This window comes from Merops nubicus, unplaced genomic scaffold, assembly GCF_000691845.1.
Source record: "Merops nubicus isolate BGI_N331 unplaced genomic scaffold, ASM69184v1 scaffold1913, whole genome shotgun sequence".
NCBI classification, from domain to species: Eukaryota; Metazoa; Chordata; class Aves; order Coraciiformes; family Meropidae; genus Merops; species Merops nubicus.
The window spans coordinates 32,715-58,324 of NW_008599357.1; the positions used below are offsets into that span (position 1 = coordinate 32,715).

The following is a 25,610-nucleotide window of genomic DNA, read 5'->3' on the forward strand; positions in this document are numbered from 1 at the left end:
CTACATTTCCAGCTGAGCAAAAGGGTTCATCCTGGCTTTAAGATCTTCTAGATGTTTTAATAATACTTCTTTTTATAAATAATTCATTTAATGACTTTGTGCAATGCTCCGTAATTTTCTGCTATTAATGAGACATTTCTGATAAGTTACTTTTTAAATACTTACCATACTTGAATTGCAAGAAAATAAAATTATACTTCAGGATGGTGTTCCAAGTATTTTTTGAGGTGCTGGCATTTCAGCAAGTCTATTTGTATTGGCCTGACTGTCCAGCCTGCCTATTCAGTGGTTGTACAGGAGCTGCTGCATCTGATTTTGCAGCAAAATAACTACATTTGTGGGTAAGTAGTATGAGGTAGATATGGTAGGAATTCATTTCTTAAAAAAGGCATCTGTGTAGTCTACCAAGAAAATGCTTTTTGAAAGGTTTTGATTTTGTGTTTTGTGGGGTTGCAGAGCTTGGCTTTAATCATATCTTTCATATGCCCTCAGATCAACAGATACAAGATGTGTTATTCCCGGGTGTGAGGATGTGTTAGAAATTACTTGTATTTCATGATGTAGCTCAGTTCCTCTTAGGAATACCCATATTCAGTGAAACAAATGTTCCTACATACTGTTTAAAGATTCATCCTCAAGTATCTTCTATGTGTTGTGGTTAGGGTAAGGGCACTTGCTTATATAGATCTTTCATCTGGTCTTGTGTAGGTAGATGTTTTTTTAAAGTAGATAAACCAACCCAATGAAGAGGAACCTGTGGTATTGATTGTCTCTCATGAATTAACAAATAACCTTCTTTCTGTTTGTATTGTAAAAATGGAAGATTAACAGGACAAATAATCGGTTTTAATTGCAGTGATGAAGGCACTGCAGAAGATGACCTGTCTTATAGCTGCAGACCTTAAACAATTAGTGACATTGAGAAATGATTGCAGCATTAGAACAGGGATATGTGCACCAGCCATGACATATTTGTGACAAATTAAGGTAGTGATGAGATATATTCAACACCAGTGCTATTCTGGTGGGTTTACAAATCTTTTTGCTGAGAACACGTTGCAGTCACACTTGCTGCTGGTAAAAGGCATGTTAGGGTAAGCAAAATACAGATTGCTGTTTGTAAACCCCCAAATGATATTGAATACATAGGAGCCCAGGTACTGTTGGAGGGAGGGGAATTTTCTTAAATGCTGTTGTTTCCCTTTACGAATTCCTCCTGCTCTCTTCAGGTTTAACTTCCATCTTTGGGAAAAGATACAGCAAATCTGCTTGTATCCGTGCTGTTCCCTCAGACAGTGGCTAGGATAATAATCAAAACTGTAACTCAGCTTAAGGGATCTGTAGGTCTGCGCACTGATGCTGTGCTGCGAAATGTGTATCTGTGGTGGCAGACTAAACTCAGTATTAGTGAGAGTTCCAGCTTCTGGTGTATGCCCGTTCTTTAGTTGTAAATACCTGCTGATAGATTCCAGTATCCTCTCTGTCTTTTAAAACTGTATTGTGCTCCACGGGCTCTTCGTACCTCATGAAAAAGAATTTAAAATTACTGTTTCAAACTCTTTTTAAGAAATGTGTGATGCCACCTTTCAGTTAAAATCCAGGTGCAAATATCTAAAATAATGTATGGTGTGTTCATAAAAACCGAGTTTCTCAAGGCTGTCTTCAGTTAATAAAGAGGTGGAAGATCAGAGCAGCAGCTTGATTTAGCTACATATGTCTTTTTTTTTTTACTCTCCCATCTTCCTTTCTGCTTTACCTTTTCCTTGTTAACTTTACAGCTAACCATGAGAAATGGGGCTCTGCAGCATAAAGCTAGCATTTGAAAATGTTTTTCTTCTATTCTCTTGTCAGCATGGCTGGGAGACATGATGAAAAGCCTCAATATAACATCAAAACACTGTTTTGTCTCTCTCTTTTTTTTTTTTTTTTTTTTAATATTGTTAGTGTTAATACTTTGGGTTTTGTCTGAAATTGGCCAAAATCTTATTTTTATAGTACTCATTCTTTCTTTTTGTTTCCCTTTGTTCATTGCTACTTATTTTACAGTTAGAAATCTGGGTATGTTTTCCTAAGTGTGTAACAGAGATAAAATACCAATGCTGACTTACTGTGGAACAGCTTGTACTGCTAAGTCACGTGGGAACATTTATCATTGTTATTCTCTGATTAAGAACATACTTTTAAGGCTTTATTATCTTTTTTTTTTCAGTAACTTATGACATGTTGTACCACATTTCTCTGCATTTCACCACTTAGTGTGAAGGTATCATTTTGCATCAGATCTTGGTTTTATGAAGTCAATGAGCCTTTAGCTGTAAATGAAGTCAATTCAGATTCACATTCTTAATAAAAGTCCATTAACAGTGATCTGGAATGTGATAAACTTGAGCTGGTGAATTATGTGGCAGTACTCTCATACTCGCTCTCATTATTTGCTTTAGAAATCACTGTAACCTATATCTAAGTAGAGGGCATTTATAAAGCTGTCTGGAAGTGAAGCTATACCAAAACCTATTTGATGACATAGCTTTACCACAAGAAAATGCCATGTGGTATAATTTTGGGGTTTTTTTGATAGTGTGTTTATAAATCATAGGGCAAGCAATCTGTCTAGCCTGGTAACATGACTGGTAACATTTTCCCACTAATACTAAGGAAATAGGGGTCACTTATGAAATTAGAACAGTTTGTGGCCGTGTTTCTTTTAAATGCGTGCATTAAGCCTGCAGATTTGGAACACATTGTTACTTCGCTAATACACGGGAAGTTACAGTACAAAAATCCCTTGTTGACCTTCTTAAATTAATCTCTCCAGCATTAGTTATTTCCTTATTTTTGGTGGGAAGACAGCAGAGTTTAAATGTGTATAGCATATTTAAGTGGTGAGATTTGTGCTCATAAAAAATTCATTGCAGTCTAAACTAGAATCAAATCATCTTTCCACAAAGGAAAGGTATTTCTGCTTTGGGGTACTGCTGTGTGTATTTGCTGTATATGTGGGTGTGTAACTGGCTGCTGGGAGAGCTGCTGTGCAATAAGATATTAACCATAGATTTAAACCTCTAGAGTTTTTGCAGCTGTTTGAAGCCAAGCTTTCAGATCTTGGGAATTCCATCTTTATTTTGTTTTAGGTAGGCTGTTTACTTTCCTCAAGCAATTTTTAAGCAGTATGACTATAGAAATCCTTAGAAATGGTATATAAATGCACATGCTCTGTGTACTTAGATATAGCACTGTCATTTTTTTTTTTCTTGTAATCTTACAAGTCTAACTGCTTGCATTTACCCTGGTCATGTTCAAAGATAACCATATGAATCTGCGATAAATTTCAAGGGGAAAAAAAAAATCAAACCACTGAACAGGATTAAGATTTTTTTTTTTAATCATTATTTGTTGTTTTCAGTTTTCTTTTTTCATCACCACTGAGTCCTATGCTCCAGTCAAACGATTTCATATTTAAATGAGGACATTAGATCTGCATAACTATTACTTGTCTGTTGCAATCAGTGCATTTCTTTGTGGCATGACAAAAGTCCTTGGCTTTTAATTGTTGTTGTGAATCATAATCTCATGGTCTGTGAGTATAAGCAGAGCTTGAAAATTTCATTTTATAGTGGATAGTGATTTGGAAGCTTTCAAAGCACATGCCTTTGTTTCTGCAGAGTGTAAGCTTCAATAAATGTAAAATACACTCCCAGTTACATTCAGTATTTGCAAATTCATAGGTAAACTGTGAAGATAGCTCATCCACAGCAAGACAGTTTCATGTTGAATGCTATTTTTCTTTGAACCAACATGTCTAGGGTTTTTTAAAGACAAAAAAAATGTAGTAAAATGTGGTGTATACAGACATATTACTTTTAAATAGTTCCACAGACTGAAGATTAGGTGGTGGAATTCAGAATCAAATTTTTGCAGTTGGCAAAATTTGCATTGATGCGTACCAATGCACTGCAGGTTTCAGTGCACAGAAGCTGTGTTGTTACTGCTGGAACAGAGACTTTTTTCTTGTTATTGCTTTGCATAACACCCAACATATGGGGGTCTTAAGGCTTTAGACATTTTGGTAATATAAATAATAATTTTTGTTCAATGTGCAATAACATTCTGTGAGACCTATAAACAAAGTTCTGCATTCTTTTTGCTGTATTTTCCAATATTGCAAATGAGCTCAATCTAAATGAAAGGGCAGAATTATTTTGAAAATTATTTTAAAATCAACAACAAAATACCAACTTGTTTCTCTGTAAAAATGCTCTCACATAAACAGTCTTTAAAACTCAGACTTAAAGTTTCCATGGAGACCTAAGCTGATGAAGTTGGCTGTATCATAAAACATGAATGTTTCTGAGAAAAATAACATTTTCATGCAATTTGAGGTATTTGAGTTCAACTCCACTATTCTTATTCTCAACTCTTTTATTCTGTCTGATAAAAAAGTTGCAAAGCTGAGGATTGCACAAATGTTTTCAAAGAATCACAATTAAAAATTCCGAGTCTTTGTGGGTTCAGCGTAGAGATGACACAAAAAAAAAAAAAATATTTTTAAGACATAGCTCGTAAGAAACATGTATCCTGGGCGATGTCAACTAGAACATAGCCAGTTGCTTAAGGGAAGCCATCACCCCTTGAATCAGCATTGGTTAGACCATGCCACTTTTAGGTTTTCTGGTACAAGAGGGATGTTAATGAACTAAAGTGAGTTCAGCAGAAGGCTTCATGTTGTTTATGGACAGTAGCTCCTGCCCTTGGAGGTCATGGAGAGACAGTGGGGCTTGTTCAGGCTCGAGAAGTAGCAGTTTCAAGGGGGGTCAAAGTCACCTGCTTATACCAGCTAGAAGACCAGTAACAACAATGGTATGTGGTAGAATAATGAGACAAGGGATAGAAACTGAAGTAAGAAAAGAGCCATCTGATTATAAAGAAAAAAATGAGGACAGTCAGATACTGAAAGGAGTTTTCCAGAGTGGCTGTGTGATCTCTGTAACTGAAGGTTTTCAAGACCCAGATGGCTAAAGCTCTGAGCAAGCTGACCTGACTCTATAGCTAACCCTGCTTTTGGCAGGAGGTTGGACTTACAGGCCTTTTGAGGTCCCTTCCAATGTGAATGACTCTGATACTGTGAATGGTCAATGCAGATTTTCTACAAGGCAAATGCTGGTGCAATGAAGATTTAATTAGTCTTTATTGAGTTGGAACTTATCCAACATATTCCTAGTGATTTTCCAGCTGCATTTTGTAAAGCTGTGAATGGTATAGAGCAGTGGTAAACCATATTTAGCCTCTGGGATAAGCAGAAGAGGTGGACACAGCTGAAAAAAAACCCTAGTTGTGCTTTGGAAATTTTCTGATTTGAGCATTACAGGGCATCTAGACTGAAATGTCTGGTCAGCTGGGCTTGGGAGTGAGAATGTGAAGAGAAACATATGTAAAAATTCTAACTTCTTTGCTTTTCCTATTTTCCACATCTCTCACTGCAGAAATTTGATTGTTACATTTCCCAAGAGGCTGTATCTTTGATAAGGTTAACAAAAGCATGGAAAGTTTGCTTTTTCATGAAATACCCATGCATGAATTGCCAAGTTTGCTTAGAGATTATCCATAATGGACCTACTATCAAACAGGAATGTTTCAGAAAGTAATTTCACTTTCAGTGGGGTCTTATGCCCTTGTCTATTCTGAAATAAGATTTCTCTACATCTCCCAATGAGCAGTATTAGTACTTATATTAACTGCAGCATCTCACCCTCCCCAGTAGATTGCAAAACATAATTCTGAAAATTAAATTGGGCTTTCTGGAACTTCCAAGACTTTTACAAGACTGTTAAAATCAGTATACTCTAGTAAGAGGTTTTGATAAAGTTAAGTAGGAAAAATGTCCCCTAGAATCATCTTCCAATGTATGAAAATGAACATTGGTTCAATACCAGCATGATAATGTTGACATTTCTTTAGCAAGAATCAGTACCAACATAATACACATCTAATTTCAGTTCTAGGATAAACAGTTTTTATTGTTTTTGTTCCTCTGTGTACTAGGATATAGAATATCATTCTTCCAAATTACAATGTTTTCTATTTTGTATTGAGTTTTTAGTAATTTTGTTAGATGTTTAAGTAAATCACCATGCTGTACTAGTCTTTTCTTTTTATTGATATGGCTGAGACTAGTCTAGAAAGAAATTATTTCATTCTTTTATATCTTGTGGAAGGTTGCATGTGGAAATAAGATCAAAATGAAATCTACTTTGCTCCAGTGTTGTTAAACACATCTTTGGTTTTTGTTTTCTTACAGCGAAAGATTTTTTTTAAGACTGAATAGAAATGGTTTGCCAAAATGTCCAGAAAAGCCTGAAAGACACTGTTCTCTCTTTGTGGTGAGTTCTTCCTATTCTCAATCTTTGTTGTGTTGGCTATTGAAAATAGAAGTTGGATTAAATTGTTATTCTGTGGTTGACTCAGAACTACTTCCTAAACCTTAACATCATTATGAACATCAGCTCTAACGGCTGATTGAAATGTATTGCTGAACTCCCAACTTTTCTGACAAAAGGTCATCTAAACTTCTATATGGGCATATATACTAGTCTTTCTTCCTGCAATAAGGACCAGTGAGTTTTCCTTCTTATGCATTTCACACTCAAGAGATTGTTTGTGCAGCACTCTCCGTACTTTCAGGAACTGCACAATTAGAAATTGCACAAATGCATTCATGACATTCAAGACTCACACGGTGAGTCTCTTGTGTCCCACCACTGATTTTGCTGTATTACAGCGTATTCTAGCCCATGACATTTTAGGACAGTCATTTTGAGGGCACGACTGCCAATTGGAAGTGTTATAGAGATAATTTGTTAATGTTGTATATTAACTCACTGTTCATTTATCACTTTCACTGGCAGTGAAAGCAGTGTGTAAATATCTCTTTAAATGTCGCATTTTAGTCAGGAGTGAGAAATAATGAGGTTCTGATCTTGTGCAGGATTTGGGTAGCAGTGAACTCAGGAAGGACATCTATATCACTGTGCACATTATCCGAATAGGTAGGTATAATCATCTGTGAGTAGAAATCTTACATTTGTTAGACATATGACAGTAAATAACACTTCTTGGGGTCAACTTTGGGATTGGTTAGGTTAGCAAGGCCTTGGAATAGATTTTTGAAAAGAAAATGCCTGTTTTCTGATGGAACATTTGCTTTGCTTTTCTTGGTGTTGTTTTGTGCTATTTTTCAAGTGTACTGCTGTCTGCGTTTAGATACAGGATATTTTGTTACCATCACAAAACAAAATGAAAATGTCAAATATGAGCTGTGTTAAGATGATGAAGTTGTCATTGTGGGGCCAATTCTTACTCCAAAGAGAGTAATTTCAAGCATCCTTTGTTCATAGAAAAACTTACCTCAAAATTTAATGTAACTAATTAGTATATAATATCAGATGTATATCTGTAATTATTCAGATTAATTTTGTCTTCTCACTGACCTCTTTAAAAAGGGAGAGAGGGAAAGAAGTGGAGAAAGTCTCATACCTTTAATCACCGATGCTGTAGACAGATACCAAGTCTTCTAGAATAATGCAGAAGGGAGGAAAACTGTACATTAGTGTTAGGTATTTTTTTAAGAAGTTATCCTCTGGGCCCTACTGACGTGAAACAATAATCTTCAGGTCTGCTTCTGACCTCTTAGATATATTGTTTTCTCTGTCTCTGTAGTTGCATCAGTGCAGTACTGAATAAAACTTTTTTTCCTATGTTTGAAAGATGTTTTGGTTTGAAAATCGCTTGCTCTAACTTGTGCTGAGTTCAGAACCAACTTGTTACAAAGTAAAAACTGTTTTACAGCTTGGAGGAGTAATTTTTCCTTGCATTTTGATGCTGTTTTAGTGTTTCAGGAGAATATTTTAAAATTGTGTTTTGTTTTTAATGGCAAGGGTTGGGAAATGGTATGGTAAACTCTGTAATGTAGAGTATATTTGGTAAGAATAAATGCTTTAAAGAAGAATACAGAGAAGATTTTTTTTCTATTGTATAGTTTTAAAATAGATCATCAGTCAAGTTTATAAATGAATCACTGAAATATTAAAAAGTTAAAATAACGTTTATATGCTGCATGGGGTGAAAATGAGCAATTACTCTTCCAGCTGCTGTGATGCCTAGCAGTATTTGGAGGAGCTATTGCCCTGCAGCGACTGCAGCCATAGGCTTTTCTTGTCGGAAATTAAGACTTGGTGGGAAAGATACATGGCTGCCAGTGCACAATTGAATAAAATGGTTAGAAAGAGGGCCGTTTCAAATGCCAGGGACACAGTGAGGAGATTGATCAATTGTATTTAAATCAAATAGAAAAAGCTAGAAAAAATATTTTGTTTCAAATCTGTTTTCTTTGGCTGCCTTCTTTCTTTCCTTATCATAAATTGTTCTTCTGCCCTTTGTCATCATCTTTCCTCCCTGTGTTTCATCTCTACTTGATTATTCTGCAGCTGGTCAATTATCCCCTTGCTAGCCAGTTGCCTATTTGGAAGCGGCATTTGATTACTAAATTGTAATGGCTCAATCACAACACCTCTTGTATAAATCATGGCTAGCAATCACCTCAGTAAAAAAATTCTTACTGGACAGCAAATGCTGAAAAAACTGTCATGTCTGAACTCTAAATTTAGTTTGATGGTATCATGAGTGTGCTGTTCCTGGGTACCAGGAAGTGTTTTTTGTCGAGTGGAGTTCATGAGAGGATGAGCAGTACCTCTGGTCTGAGATCTTTCCAGATCACCACATACTTAGTGGACTTCCTGTACCATTTGTTATCCTAACACAGTATAAAGATGGCCCAGATTTGCGATGTGTACTCTTGGCTTCTTCTACTCAGGCCTGTCACCATAATGAGCTGGATTGCTCTCTGCCTCCCTTCTGTGGTTTTAAGAGAGGCAGTTCTATGGATTTTGCATCAAATATGTATTTTGTTTGGCAGGACGAATGGGAGCTGGAGAGAAGAAAAATGCCTGCAACGTACAATACAGACGGCCCTTTGGCTGTGCAGTCCTCAGTATTGCAGACTTGCTGGCAGGAGATTCAAAGGATGACCTTGTCTTAAAAGTATACATGTAAGGAATGCTTTTTTTCTCTTAATTTTTAGAAGTATCTTGGAGTCAGTTTGCATTGGAAGCAGTGTTACTATATGCAGTGCAAGTAAATAGCTGTAGCTCCTTTCTGTTCAAAAAATGTGTAGTAGCTAATTGCTTTTTTTCCCTTTTTTTTTCTTTTTTCTCTTTTTTTTGGCTACTTCTACAGATGTGTTTATAAAGTGGGATGGATAATATGAAAGACAGAGGTTACATCCTTTTATATCTTGTGTGCGTGTTTCAGCATTTTTCACATCCTTGTAAGAGCTTCTGGAGTTCTCTTTATGGCAACATGAAGTGCTTTTAGGACTTGTTTAAACACCTTGTGCTGCCTAGGCAGCTAGTGGGAGTAAATTGAAGTAATTATATAATGGGAATAACAAAAATGTGAAAGACAGTGCTGGGGAATGAAAAATAAAAGATGGATTTAAAAATGAATGGTTTATTAAATAGTGGATTTGGGGTTGATAGTAATTGGAAGAAAGTTTAATTTTATAGTTGTGGCAACACAGTGCATGTAATTTCCTGCTAAAAAAAAACTGCTGATCTTGAACATTATAGTGAGAAACATTTTGTGGAGTGGTCTATTCTAAGTACATAAACCTGGGACAGGTTGTCTTGGACCTGAGGAAGTTTTGCCCCTCCCAGGGTTAGCACTCAAATCCTGAAGGCGTGGAAATCTTTCAGGCAGCCTTTCTTCTCTCCTCTGTATTCCTCTGGGCTGAATTAGAGTTGCTGGAATCAGTGCTGCAGAAAACCAATTTAGTGTGACAGTGGACATGTGGGCTGGCTCTTATTTAGACTCCCAGGATGTTAAAGTCAAATAAGTGTTTGCTGTTGTCTAGCAGATTTGTTAGATTTGTCTGCCTATTTTTTTTTTTTTAATCTTGCCTGTGTGTTTTAAAGTAACAAAAGCAATGGAAGAAGAAACATTGCTCAAAACCAGATTTGATGCTAAAACTAACTCCAGTCTAAACCATGAAAAGTTGGTATCTAGAGCATGGTCAGGTTTTCCTCATGGAAAAGCAGCTATTTTCTGAATGTATATTGAAATATCATTTGCTCTTTCACTGACTACCTCCTGAAGATCACATCCTGTTTTAAACAACTTTGAAGTGTACAGCACACGTTTTTCTCTCTACTAAAGCTGCCTCGGAATCCTGTATCTCCTCTTGGGTCACAAGACAGATTTCTGTGTGGTTTAGCACTGAAGGATAGATCTATACAGATGATGAACTTGGTCACGGCTGAGTTCCTGAGCATAATTGCTCATATCTTTCTCCCACCCTTTGCCACATGAGGCAGATATTTCCTTGGTGCCTTTCTCAAATGGTAAGTGTTCTCACCATTTCCATTGAGACAGGTAGTTTCAAGGGGGTTTATTAGCTCCTATTGGTTTAGTTTTGTGAACAAAAGAATGTTTGTTTAGAAATATGTGGTGAAGCTGGTCTGAAAAAATTGTGTTCCCAGTTCAGAATTAAGAAAGATATTATTTTTGTAGGTGCAACACAGAGAGTGACTGGTATCAGATCCATGAAAATATCATTAAAAAGCTGAATGCACGTTACAACTTGACAGGCTCCAATGCAGGTAAGATGCCAGATTTCTGTTTGTCTTCTTAGTGTTTTTGTAGTTTGTAAATGAAGTAGCTTTATTTTAGAAGGACTAATATCTATGAAATAAATATTTTTTCACATAGAGAAAAATACTTGTATTAGGTGAAAATGTGTGATATTGCTATTCATGTGCCTATTTAAGAAAAAAAAGTCACTAAATAAAGAGCAGTACAGAATTTCAGCAATGCAAGTAAAAGGTAGAGAGTGAAAGAGGAAGTGAGCAGTAATGCCACTTGGAGTACTGAAAAAAGAAAACATAAACTTTGAAAGGTTATTTACATCGCACGTGTGAAATTTGTTCCTCTGGCTGCTTAGTAGTCTGAAAAAGCACTTGTGAGGCTTTAGCAGTATGTTCAGATACTTCTGCTGACACCTCATGGAAAATACAGTTGTTACACTACTTTTTATTTTTCCTTTGGTGTATTTTTCTGTAATAGTATTGAATGGCTGATTCTGAAGCCTCATTAGCCTTGTAATCCACCTTATAGTTGTCAAAAAAAAAGAAAATGCTGCATTACAGGAGACATGGATCTTTTCTCTTTCTTAGGAACCATTGCAGACATGAGCCAAATGTAGGAAAACTTTTTGGTTGGTATCACATTTGCCTTTCACAAATCACAGGAAAAAGACTAAGAAAGGAAACACAGTAAACAAACAACAGTAAAGATGCTTCAGACTGTTGTATCCTATTGGCTTGTTTCCTCTTCAGATTCTGTCCTGTACAGTTTCCTTCAGCTTGGGAGATTTTCACACGTCGTCTTTCTTTTTCACAAGTTGTTGTCTCCCACTACTGAAATAGTTTATCAGATAATTCAGAATGTTCTTCAGAAAAAAAAAAAAAATTCTCCCAATTTTCTAGGGAAAACGAAAAAGGAACTCAAAAGATTCAGTGTCTTGCATGAAAAACACACATTTCCATACTATAGCATTTGTATATAACATTCAAACCCCCACTCCCCAAAAAAGTACTTTTTCTACTTTAACTTATGACAGTTCTTAAGTACAGAATCCTCTTGCATCTTATATCTCAGCTCATGTCTAAAAAAGATCAGATAAAGGCAAATGACCTTCACTTCTTTATACATCCCAGAAATGAGCAGGGGCCAGATATTCATCCCCTTTTCTCTTCTTTGTGGGTGCAGGAATGGAAGGACTCAGCCTCATGGATAATTCATCATTTGCTGGAGTGGAAACTGAAATGTATTTTCTGCATGAATTTCCAGTCTAGCAGAGACTAGAGTGGCAGGTAGTGGATCAGATGACCATTCACCACTGGTCTTTTCAGCTGGTGTCAGCTATCAGCTTACTGGAAAACACCTGGTTGCCTAGTGTAGATCAAACCATTGATGGAAAGGCCAAACTGCAGCCTGTGCTGCATTTAGAAGTAGCATTGTTATTTCTTACCTTGATTTTTTAGTATTTGTAGAATAAGTTCTCTTAGATCTAGATCATTTTGTAATTACTATACAAACCAGGTTTGGGGAATATCTGGAGTGGAACTGACTATAAAAACTGTTTTTCCTATAATATTCTTTCTTAGAATTATAAGCAGGTTACTTTGTTTTAAAACAGAAAAATCTGTGGAAAACTGAACAAACATTCCTGCATAGAGATCACACCTAATTACACGAGTCTTACAGGGAAAATAACATGTTTCTATTTTTGTATCTGTAGGTCAAGAGATCAGTGAAATGTATATTACAGATACAGAAAACAGTTACTGGCTTCTTTCAAACCATACAAAATCATCCTCTGTGGTATATTTTAGATAGTGAAGCCTAGACAAAGTCACTGTTTCCATATCAAAAACTGGACTTCTGTCAAATAGCAAAATGTCTTTCTAGGGTTTGCAGTGTGGGCAGAGTTGCAGGTCTTCTTTAGAAGTGACTGTGAAACTATATTCTGGACTGTTCTTGGATCTACAATAACAAATTGTATTGCATGTGGGCTGCTTTTGTCTTTGATAAAGCAGGCACTAATGCACAAAGTGCCTTGTAAACTGTTATTGATCATATAATAGCTGCTGCATTTGACCACAAAATTACAGTGCCATGAGTGAACCTGTTGATTTTTAAAATGAAGTGTGCTTTAGGATGGGGGCAAGAGAACAAGGCCACATCTGGTTGTCATTAAACATGGTTCTGTACAAAAATAAATACATAAAAAACAGAGAATGCTACTGCAATAGTACATGTTTATGCAGCATCCTGGATTTCTTTTTTCTTTTGTTTTTTTTTTGGTAAGAATTTATCGTGTGCAACTTTATATTCTTGCTTTCTCTCCAGTTCTTTAGCCTTTCAAAAGTTGAAATGTATTTTTTTTAATAGCGCACATGATGATGGAAGCAATATGTAATTGCAGCAGAGCTTTATATCTAGTGATTGGAGCAGTCCTTTGGGCTCTGAACGTAGAGGGTGCTTGTCCACAAAAATTAACCACTTATCAATGTGAACAAGTTACACAGGTAAACAGGGATGGTTCTTGCTGTAATCCCTACTTAAACACCACCAGCATCATCAAAATACCCCCTTAGGCACAAGGTCTTTCTGTAGGTACCTAAAGCTCAGGTAAATTTTATTTCTGCCATTGCTAGTAGTTGAAAAAAAGTGGGTAGCTGGCTGCACCCAGGACGCTTGCACTGTTAGGAAGTGGATGAGCTAGCTTTAGCTATTTGGGCACTAGGCTGAAAAAAAAATTCTGCAGATGATTGCTGTGATTCTCAAGCACATGCTGTTTTAGGGAATATATAAATATTCACTGGGTTTACCGTAGAAATTATTTACTCCAGTGTTTGAGACATTCTTCAAAGACAGAAAATGTCTTGCTTCAGACTCTAATTTGGAAAAGGATTTTCAGTCTGTCTCGCATGTCCCAGATGAGCATGCTAATCACTTGGCTTCTCAGACTTCCCTGCAGCAACTATTCAGCTTTGTATACAATCAGAAAATATTCATGATACCATGGGGAAAGGGAAAGTGTCTCTAAAGCCTGCCAAGCAGTGCATGATTTTCCAAAGTGTGATCTGTTTTCATGTCCTCTTAACAAATCCTGTTGAGGAGAGATTTAAACCTTGGTCTCGTGTTACATATGAATATTCTCCCCCGTGAGTTATCTTATAAAAAGCATATTAAAAAATTCATGAAAAATGTACTACAGCTTCCTCTTTCTTCACCCTCCTTGGAGAAGGAGGACTGGATATCTTAGTTTTAAGGGATTGCAAGACATTCTTTTTTGCTCTGCTTTTTAGTTTAGGTTCCTAGCATTCTCACGTGCAAGCTCCTGTGTAAATGCCTATTTAGATTCCCTTATAACAAGTCTTGAAAAGCCACATGTGCCTGATGCAGTAATTCTTAGATCTGAGACAAGAAACACCACACTTTTTAGTTGTTACAGCAAAGGAGGTGAAAATCCTTTCTAATCCCATAGAGATTAAATTACTGCTGTGAAAAATTCTAAACATAACTAGCTGCTTTGTAGATTTGGGCTTTTGGGTGGATTCCATGAAAAGAGTAAACATAGTGGGAAGGTCTTTTCCTGTGCCATCATCTTGGACTGCTCTGATGAACTAGGCAAGAGTGATGTAACCTAATTGCACGTTTACTGAATACAGTAAATGTGCAATACAGTGTGTACTGTGGTAGCAGTGCCAACTTTAGATGGCAGCTCCACTGGAGACGTCGTTAATTATACATTAACTTTAATTGATGGAAGGGCCTTAAGCTTTAGAGGAAAACATTCAAAGTGGTGGGATTTCTCTTGCTACTCTTGTCTTGAACATGACTTTCTTTTTTTTTTGTAGTGGGCTGGCAGTGTTAATTTTTTAGCTCTTGTATAGAGTGTCAAAATACAGCTCTTGAAAAATGTACACACATAATATCCTCTTGCCTAAAGTTTAGGTCATAAAAAGAATACAATCAGAAATTACTTTATTGTATCTAGTAGTTGGCAGGAACATGAACTTTTAAATATGATGGAGGCAAGACATGAATTGGGAGGCTGTTTTTTATGATGAATGCAGGTTGTGGCTTGATTTGTAACATATTGTCTTAAGTCTGTCAGCCACAAACTGTTAATTTCTTTGAAAGAGAGAGATGCTCAAATAGGTTTTTCAAATAGTTTACTGTCACTAATGAATTCAAACATGTTTCCATGTACCTGTGCAAAAATCTGCATAGTCATCCAAAGTGATGCTGCCTAACAAAAAGAGACTGGTTAATAAGTGGGCAACTGCATAATGGCCTGATTGAAGCATGGAGGACCTGAAGCCTGTTGTTGATGGGTGTTTGATAAGAATCCCATCATGAGGAAGGGCAAACTTCTCTTCATGATTTCCATCATAGAGTGAGTCAGGTTGGAAGGGTCCTCAGGAGGTTATATGATCCCACACCAGTTCAAAGATGAACCAGCTTCAAAGTGGGATCTCTTAACTTTTTTTGAAGTTCAGTTAAGTTGCTCATTCAAAAGCAAATTTCATTACACTGCTATTATTTTAATTCATCCAGACCCCAGTAAGTTTCATAAAGCAAACATCCTTGGTTTTAGGGAACTATTATTGTCTTTTTGCTCAGTGTACATGTCAGTTGGCACTAAATCTCAGTCTAGCTCAGTGGTCATATAAGACTCGTTCAGAGAAGGCACAAGGTAGACCGGCCCAATGCATGAACTCATCTGACAAGACACAAGTTCTGAGACAAGTATGGCAATGGAGGCAGTTGGATGAAATAGTGGTAGGAGCTTTGGGGCAGTATGTCTTCCCACACCTATGTACCTGCATTCAACAGCCTCCTGGCACTGTAATATTATGTTTTCTTCCTAGTTACTGTCAAAACCATATATGTTGTCTATTTCATCTCCTATTTCACTAAAAGTAAGCTTTGACTTACACATTCTTTGATTTGGATGGAGAACCCTGTTAAAGTCATTATTTACCTTGCTGTGGAGAAACTGTAGAAGCCCCATGAAGTGAGGTAACTGAGTAACATAAATTTCTGTCACTTTCTATGGTTAAAAACTGCAAAATATCAAATGCAGCAGGGACTTAGTAGCTTGGTGTAAGTTTACAGAACACAGTATTTCTAGGAACAGAGCTGTAGTGACTGACAGTATTTTGTAGACAGGAGAAGTACTGTTTGCATGACATGGCCCAAGCAGTTCAGTGTTCCCCAACTCAGAGCAGTTGCAAGGAGAGCTTCTTCCTCTGAATCAGCAAGAGAAACATTGGATGGGAAACAAAATGTACAGTCCTTGCTGGGAGTAGCTATAGCTGTGAGCCACGAAAAGGAAAGTGTGGGCTCACAATGGAGCACTGAGCAGAGTAATGGCTAGTAGAAAGTGAGGAGGAATGAGAAATTGTACTTCAAAGAACAAGATAAAACAGAATGAAGTACCGAATTTCTAGGTAGCTCCTTGGCATATGGTTCTTTGGTGTTCTCAGCACAGTTCATAGATGTCAGGGCTGCTCAGAAATGCGTTTTGTATCTACACGTCACTAACATTTAAACAGCAACTGCATTTAATTACTATAGTTCTATGACAATTTATTAATGTCCATTTTAATGTTTGTTACATTTTGTGACAAGATCATGTGCGTTCCATTTTGATGTGTTTGAGAATTAGTTGTCACTGGAGGCTGCTAGTTGAAATACACTTGAAGTAAGAATGGTACTCATATGTGTTTCACTAAGTACACAATGAATTAAGGAATGGCTTTTTGTTCCCCAAAAATGCTAAAGCTGAAAAATTAAGTATATAGAAAATTTTGCACATAAATTGATCATTTGGCCCTAAATAACAGCTTTGACATATAAAAAAGCCAGTTTTAGAGCAGGTTTTTAGACAAGGATTTGCAGAACTTTACTTTTTAAAGCCCTTTTCACAGGATGGATGATATTATTCAGCCATCTAATGTAAAACCCTTTTCCCAAACTCAGGAGTAACCAAATCTTTAAAATTTGGAGCCTAATGTAGCATGTAATATTAATTATGCTTGTTTGGGGAAAAGATATTAATCTTTAAAGGTGGAAGACTTATAGACCAGTCAGATGTTATTTTGTACATTTTTACAGAAGTTCAAGCTTGTGTAGTTATCTGTAAGTGTCCTTCCTAAAGCATAACTTGTAGACTGTGCTGGAGATGAGGGCTCTATTAAAGTTTAATTCATACTGTGCTCTTGGGCATTGCTAAAAGAGAAGAATGAAAAATGTGCTGTTGTGATACTGTCAGGGACATCTTATATCCAGCAGAAACTATGACTTGCTGTTCATCTCAGTACTGCGATTATAGGATTATAGAATAATGTAGGTTAGAAAAGACCCTTAAGATCATTGAGTAAAACCATTAACCTAACACTGCCAAGTCTACCACTAAACCATGTCCTTAAAGGCCACTCCAAAGTCTTTTAAATGCCTTCGGGGATGGTGACTGCACTGCTTCCCAGTTTGCTCCAATGCTTTACAACCTTTTCAGGGAAAAAAATTTTCTTAATATCGTGTCTAAACCTTCCCTGGTGCAGCTTAAGACCATTTCCTCTTCTCCCGCTGTTTGTTACTTGGGAAAGAGACCAACATCCACTCACTACAACCTCTTTTCAGGTAGCTGTAGAGATTAAGGTCTCCCCTGAACCTTCTTTTTGCCAGGCTAAATGACCCCAGTACTCTCAGCCACTCCCTATAAGACATATTTTCTAAAGCCTTCACTAGCTTTGTTGCTCTTCTCTGGACACACTCCATCACCTCAACATGCTGCTTGGAGTGAGGGTTCCAAAATTGAACACAGTATTCAAGGTGCAGCCTCACCATTGCTGCATACAGGGGGCTGATCACTTCCTTAGTCCTGCTGACCACGCTAATTCTGCACTTGATTGGAATAGGATCCAGTTTAAACCCAGAAATTCCTAGCTAAAACTTTTTCCAAAAATTCATTCTGCTTGTTACTGTTAAATAGTGTTGACTTTGTTTACTGAAAGAATAAAAAATCTCAAGACTACTTGAGTTGATAAATTATAGCTCCTTCAAGGGTTATATTTACAAGTTCATTACAAACATTACCTAGACTTTTATATTGGTGGGGGTCTGGTTTATTTAACAGTTTCTTTAGGTCCCGTTTCAGTGTTGACTGTTTCTTTGCTTGAAATGACACATAATTGGGATGCAATTAGCTGAATTTCTAATACAATTATGTGAAGGCTGTTCACATGGTAGAGCTGCACTTCATGAAGGAGAAAATAACAGATGCTTCCCTGGAACCTTTTAATGGTGACCTTTGCAATATAACAATGTAGTGTGGAAATGGGTATTGACACACTATGCGTATTGTTAATAGAGAAGGGCAACAATGGGCTTACTAAGGTAAGAATTGGATAAATTATTGGTGAGATCTTTATTATCTGTATAAGGAGGTTAGACTAGGTGCCTGTAATAGTCATTTAGCCTTCTGGTCCTTTAACCTTTATCTTACAGTGATTCTGGAAATACATGAGGCTCTACCATCTCCTCTGTAAAGGAGTTTCCAAGCCAGTTTTCTTGTGATAACATAACACCATTTGCATTTAAGTGTTTGTGTTCCATGTGAGGAAAAAAAAAGTTCCAAGTTCCCACACTTCATAGCATTTCTGACAAAAACCTTAGGTACAAGAGCTTATTTAATTTGTGAGCTCCAGGAAAGTTGTCAAAATTTTGAAAAGGCTGTTTTTCTTGCATTCTCCTTTACTGGGCTAAAAAACAGAATTTAAAGCTGAGGAAAAAAAGAAAAAGTTTGGAGATTCCACTGATGATTACAAGTAATCAAAGTCAAGTCTTTAATGAGGCCAGAAAAGGACTGAATTTACCTCACATTTTTTTTTCCCTCTGTGTTCCCAGACTGTAATTTGTGGGATCTGCTACACGGATTTAGCTATAGCCAAACTGCACAAGATTTATACAATTATTTTTCCTAGTTTTCATTAAATCAGTAAATCATTTGTTTGCCACTAATGACATGGAAGGCTCCTGGTTTTATCTTTACAGTGTTAATGTGGACACTTTAAACAGTACCAGAAATGGGAAGACCAGTATGCTTTCAGAATATTTTTAACACCCTTAGGCAGCTTTATTTGGACAGATGCCTTATTTTATTACCTTTCTTAAAATACAAACAGTGCTCAATAGCATTCTGCCTCATTTTTTTTCCTACCAGCTTCCTGAGCAGCTGCTGGGCATTTTCTTCTTCATATGATCTAGGATTCACTGCTGCCAGTAGATAGAACCTAAATGTAAATGCTTTCCCCTCCCTCCAGAAGCTCAAATGCAAATAAGTGGTCTGTAAGCATAATGAATACTTGTCTTTTGTCATAATGGCATGCAGAAATCAATAATGCACTATAAAAGCTTTTTTTAAAGTAAGGTCAGGCAGATCTTAAAAAAAGTCTGGGATGCTTATTCAGCAACGTGTCAATTTTCTATATTCTCTTTGATCTGAATTATAAAAATAATCTGTGGTGAACTATGGTACAAGTTAATTATAAGAAATTTCATGTGCTTGCAGAAGAAGTGTAAGGAGATCTGTTTGCAGTACCACACAGAGTTTTGTGGTAGTATTTTCAGACCTGAGGTAAATAAAGAGTAATAGCTAACACGAAAGGTTTTAATTACCACTAGGGAGGTAATTGAAATTTGTCTGAGGGGACAAAGCTATACTATGTACCTAATTAAAAAATATGTGCCAGTCCTTCAGGGACAGGATAATTTTCATTGTTGTGTTTTAGCTACTAATGTTCTAGAAAAGGAAAATTTGTAGTTATGAAGTTATGCATAGATTCTGTCTATGCATAGATGCAGTCTATGGTGGCATGTGGTGGTTTTCTCTTTGGCTATGTCCATGCACGGCTGTTTCATAAGGAATGCTCTATTTTTTTTCTAAAGCTGATAATTCTATTGTCTAGTGCATGAAATGAGATGAGAAAGAACTGACGTTGACATGCATCATCAGAGTGGAATAAACTTAAAGTATATACCTTTCTTATATGAGAGAAAATGTATTAATGTTTCCGTAGGAGAAATGTTGATGAATTAACTTCCTATCTCTGTATACAAAAATAATATCTCTGCATTCTTTTGGTTGCATTAATTTTCCTTGAGTATCTTCTACATCTCTCCTAGGTTGGCTGCTGGCTAAATTCTTTGAAAGTCTGCTCCTCTGTCTCATTGCTGTCTGGTGATTAAACCTTCCTTTCTAGGAGCAGTAATGTTGCCCCTGCATCCTTTAATTTCTTCTCCATAGAGATAGTTTTAACCACCTGTAAACTGAGTTCAGTGGCTTTTTGGCCATTACAGTATGCAAAATTATGGTTATATTTTGTTGAGGAAGGTGTGATGTCTTTCAACTAGTCAGTTCCTCTTTATTCCAGTTTGTTTTGCTGTGTGTCTGGGGGAGTCTCTCTTCAGTTTAATTAAACGTGCAACCTTCTGGAAATATGAATTGCTCTATGATGTATCAGTATGTTTTAAATTATATGTTAACTCTAATTGTAGTCAGGTAACTTGATTTATAATAAGGATACCAACTTTAGGCCCCTGAAAAGTGTGAATTATTCCATCTTTTTAAAGTACCTCTTCCCCATGACTTTTTCAGATGCATGATTCGTCAGTCATAATGAGTGTCTGATTTCTTTGGCAAGTGTTTTGCATTTTTATAGACTCATAAATATGGGATTGTTGTGGCTTCTAGCTGGTTACGGGCTTTGTGTTTAGTTGACAATACAGTCCTTTGGCAAGCTGGACCTGTCCTACCATACAGACATACAGTATGTTCCTTTTGGCCATCACAAGATCCTCAGTATAACAGATCAGTGAGAATTCAAACAACTTATTGAGTGTTACACCCCAGTAACAGTCTGCGTCTTCTGGTTTTTAGGTCCTTAAAGCAGAAGGGCCTAGTTTCCTTGAAAAATTAGTGAAGCTTTGAGAGAGCAATAAGTACATTTAACCAGGGATTATTTTCTTTTCACTGTTTATGTAAAGGTCCATATGCTCCTAACTTTAGCATTTTTATTACATTTATCAGATCTTCTGTTTCCCTTCTTGTCAATTCCCTTTTCATTTGGCAGCTGGTTCCTCAGTGACAAGATTGTTAACTTGAAACTTTTGTTTTCTGAGCTTCTTCAGACTTCCTTCCTTGTACATCTTTGCTCTGTTTCCACTCTGGTTTAATATCGCTCTTTCCTATTTTACTGGACTGTTTACTCTGTAGAAGATTTTTAAGTAACTTTGCTATCTTTAATCCAGCGTTCTACATTATTCTGAAGAGCTGGGGAATGCATGTCATTTATATTCCAAAGCTGTATTCAAACTATAGGCAAAATGACTAAACTATGTTTTAAGTGTGTTCACTGAAAGATTTTTCTTGATGCTTTTGGATATGATAAGATTTATTGTTATTTTCTAACAATGAATGCTGTGAAATACAGAGCTGCAATACCTTTCTCACCTTGTGTGAGCAAGTACTTCAAATCCTTGACAGGCAGCTTATTTCTCAAGATAAAACTATTTTGCCATTGACAAGACTTTTTGACACCTTATTTTTGAACTAAATAAAATTCTTCATGGAAATCAGTGAAACTTTTACATAAAGAATGCTGTAGTACTAACTGGATTTAAGGTCTTCAACTTCTGTTTAGAAAACAATAACTTTACTCAACACCAGGCGGTGTACAGTATCCGATTAACGCAGTTGTGGTTGATGAAATCTGGAGCAATGGCAAATGGGTTTTTTTTTAGGTTTCCAAGGAAACCAGTGCAATAAGGGCATATGGGGGTATGAATATACATATGCATGTATAAGAATTTCTTAAAATATAAAAAAAACAATATTGGAGGTGGGCTAAATATCCATATTTGTAAGTGAGCTATACTCAGCCTAGCTCTACTCCTCAAGCAACAAAATCTTTTCACTTGCTCTAAGTCTGAATTCTGCTTCTTACTGATCTTCTGTATCATCAGCTGGACACAGTGTGGTTTGTTTTCTCATAGACACCAATTATTGTCACTACTTCTTAAAAGTTAATTGGATAACCACAGAATAAATTCACTGAATATTTTTCCTTTGCAAGCTGTATGTGCTCAGTTGGAGATCTGTAGGTGAACTGTTTTTCATAAAAGATTGGAAGTCTAGTTAGAGTATCACACACTACGGAGCTGCCAAAATAATAAATTCTGAGTGTATGTAAGAGGAAAAAGATAAAAGTTTTCATACTAACTAGATATCTCATCTCTTCAGTGCAGTAGCCTGGACTGGCAGTACGTAGTACCGGTATTTTCAGCCCTCATTTAAGAATGATCAAACTTCAAGTAAATTTATTCAGTTCAATAGTAACATGGTTGTAGGGGAAATTTCTTCCGAAGCCCAAAGGACTGATGACCTTGTTCAGTCTGTGTGTACATGTTATTTACTTAAGCTTAATCTAAAGTTAGTTATGACTCTCCCAGGTTGTCAGTTTATCTCCAGCTCTTCAGTGTACATGAAGAGTTTGCTCTTCTCGATCTGTATGTTGGCATGTGATACACTGTAGGGATGTTGAAGGTCAGGGAAAGTTAATCTTTACAAACTGTACCATCTTGACACCTGCCTCAGTGATTATATTTGAAATAACTAAAAGACACACCTCCTGGTTTTGTTAATCTCAGCTGTAATGAAGTATATTATTTCCATTTTGTGTACTGCAGATATAGTAGATGAAGTTATTCTTCCCTGGTTCTAGAGAAATAAATATTTGAAAATTATTATATGGCCACCGTTTCTTTTTGCATGTCTTCTAGCAAACACAGGAGAGAGCATGATTGATTAAATCTGATGAATATTGAAAAAAAGTTGTCATTTCAGTCATTATGGAATTACTGTGCCTAAGTAAAAAATACTGATAATGGTATATTGGTTTATTAGAGTTTGGTTTTTTTTTTTTTTTTTTTTAGAGTTTGGGTTAATAAATTTTATAAATTTTGATGAATTAATTTGATAACTTTGTATCAGGTTAAGTGATGCGTTCTAAAGAAACTTCCACATTTCTCCCACAGATAAGGTCCATTATGTTTGCACCTTTTCTATATCAATGAAAGTAGCACTGTGTTGAAGGAAGTGGAAAATTGGAATGGTAGCAAATATTACTGATTGACATTTCTCTGAATTGACATTTTTCTAATTCTTTTTATAGTTAAGGCCTCAGTCCATCCCTATGGAGATAATTTTGATCTGATGTGTCATGGTAGTTGAGTTACACATAAGTAATAATTTGCTGATGATTTTTCATAGGTGGTTGTTTTCAGGTCTTTAGTGATTTCTGGATGTTGGTACCCTTCCCAAATACATTAAAATTATTGACCTTCACCTGAAATTTCTGAATTCTCAGGAATGTGTATATACGTCCAAGTACATATAAATTTTTTTTAAAGTAATGATGTCCATAACATATTTCAATGTCATATTTTTCTTTGTTTTTGTCTTCATTTTCAGGTCTGGCAGTTTCTCTTCAGTTGCTACATGGAGACATAGAACAAATTAGAAGAGAGTATACATCCATGTTTACCCATGGAGTATCCATAACAAGGAAGCTAGGTTTTTCCAATATTATAATGCCTGGTAAGTATAAAAGAAAAAGCTCTCAATAAGCAGCAAAATAAAGAACTAATGAGAAATTACTTATTTGTCAGCTGCTTTCCAAACAAAATACCTTATTCTAAAACTTCTGAAACTTTTTCAGAGACTTTTATGTTAGGTTTTTCAAGATAGAAGAAAACTAGTGGCCCCATTGCTTTATACATTGTGTAGTCAACATGTCAATGTCAAAAGGGCATAGACTCCTAGCAGCCTCTTCTAAGAGGTGGAACCTGACTTTGTAGAAGTAAAGATAACTGAATGCAAGATTGCTGAGCTCTGTGCAGAAAAAGATAGCCAGCAGAACATTGTGTTCTTAGGAGCTGGTAGCTTGCTAAATAAGGACTTGCAGAATTTCGCTGACACTGTACAGCTTCTGGTTTCACAAGGTTTGTGTTGCAGATTCTGGAAATGAAAATACTGGACATGGATAATAATAGGGGTATAGAGACTTTATTGTGATTGTATTGTATGACAAAATATGCAAATATTTAAACAGATGCTAAGGAAGGTAGAAAGATCGCATCAATATGAATGTGAAGAAGCAAATACAGCAAGAAGGTCACAATAGTATCTATAGTTCCAGCCCTGAAATGAAATTTTTAAGAAATTTAATGGGTTACTGGGAGTTATAAGGCAAATGTCTCTTTAAAGGAAAAGCATACTTCCAAGCAGACTACTTTGGCATGATTGCAGGGTTGTGTTGCCAAGAAATGTTGTAGGGAGGAGCTCGCATCTCAGTTTCCTGAGTCCACACACAATAACTTTACTCTCTCAAACATAAATCATCCTCTTGACTTGAAGTTCGTTAATGAAGACTACATTCTTCTTATAAAGATCTGTCGTTCCACTCCTGTGTACCTAAATCAGAAGTAAACTAAGGTTCAGAGGCAAGAATAAATAATCTTCTACACTTCACTAATCAAGGAGGTCTTAAATAGGCATTTAAAACACAGTAATGAGACTCGGCTTTAGCTATGGGCATGTATTCCTCTTGAACTTCTGCCTGAATCTTGACAACTGAGAATTCACTCTTGTGTTCTTACTGCAAATTAAACATCTGTCCTTCTGCACCCTTGATCTGTACTACTATTCACTGAAAACATGCACAAAATACATGTTAGTAAAACCGTTTTAACATTATTATGAAAATAGTCTGCTGATGTGACTGCAGTATTTAGAACAGTTAAGTACATGAGTCAGGTGACATTTAATTTGAAGGTAGTTAATGTATGTATGTTTAATGGAAGCATTCAGCTGAAATCATACGGATTATCAGCCAGGGTTTATTTGTTGTATTACTGTTGGATTTGTAATTTTAATCAAATGAGTATTGTAGACAATATGGTTTATAACAGTGGAAGCAGTTTTATTGAGCCCACTGTAACTCCCATTAAGAAACCTTTCTCCATTTATCTGTGATTTAGTGACCTTCTGCTCTGTGTTGCTAAATTTTCGAACTTCTGTAAATAGCTTTGTATCACCTCAGTTTCCAGTTGTGAAAGAAGGTGGCATACGAAACTGTGAAAAACATGTTATAGCAGAACACTTTGTAATCAGCTGCTGGAGGAGTTTCTCAACATAGTTTCAAAGAATTGCACAGTTTGTCCCTTTTTTAGTTAAAATAATATGTGGCTTCTGGTGTGCTGCTTTCTCAATCCAGCCGTATGCATACCTCAGTTTAGAAAATGTACAATTTTTATTCTGTGTTTACTGGCATAGAAGAGATTTCTCCAAAAGAGAAATGATCATCTCACTGTTCCAAGGGCTAACTAGAGCAGTATCCCCTAGGCACTGAAATGCCTGCAGGAACCTAGTCTTTGAAATGCTTTTTTCTTCTAAAGCTCCCCTTTCATTTTGTTTCTCTTCTAGTGTCTTTTCTTCAGAGATAAATTAGAGAACTTCATCTTTTGCCACTGGAAATGGTCATTAATTAGATCTTGGTTTATATTTTTGTTGAAAATAAGTATGTTGCTGTGGCTAATTAGCACTCAGGTTAGGGTTCTGAACCAGACGCTGTTGAATTATTCAACAAGAAATACTTCATGCTGCTAAACTCTTTATAAATGCTGTATTTTAAGTCTCTCTCCTATTCTGGTGTATTTAAACTCTCTCTGACCTTCATTTTTCCTCATATCAATCCTTTTCTATTTGCAGGTTTTGCTGTTAAAAGTAACTAGGATCAGCATACATGCCAAACCAGAATTTTTTTGGCAATAATAATGCATGTTTCTACAGAGCAATGCTTTTTATG

At 36.3% G+C, this 25,610-nt stretch overlaps 1 protein-coding gene across 1 annotated transcript in view; it reads left to right on the forward strand.

Annotated features, from left to right (window-relative positions):
• Nucleotides 1-25,610, forward strand: part of LOC103770080 (dedicator of cytokinesis protein 4) — a gene marked incomplete at both ends in the record, with an annotated part of 79,412 nt that overhangs the window by 27,983 nt on the left and 25,819 nt on the right. The window contains 5 exons of the mRNA XM_008937329.1: nt 6,296-6,377; nt 6,983-7,043; nt 8,969-9,101; nt 10,621-10,709; nt 23,216-23,341. Coding sequence (XP_008935577.1) covers nt 6,296-6,377; nt 6,983-7,043; nt 8,969-9,101; nt 10,621-10,709; nt 23,216-23,341 — 491 coding nt within the window. The remainder of the gene's footprint in view (nt 1-6,295; nt 6,378-6,982; nt 7,044-8,968; nt 9,102-10,620; nt 10,710-23,215; nt 23,342-25,610) is intronic.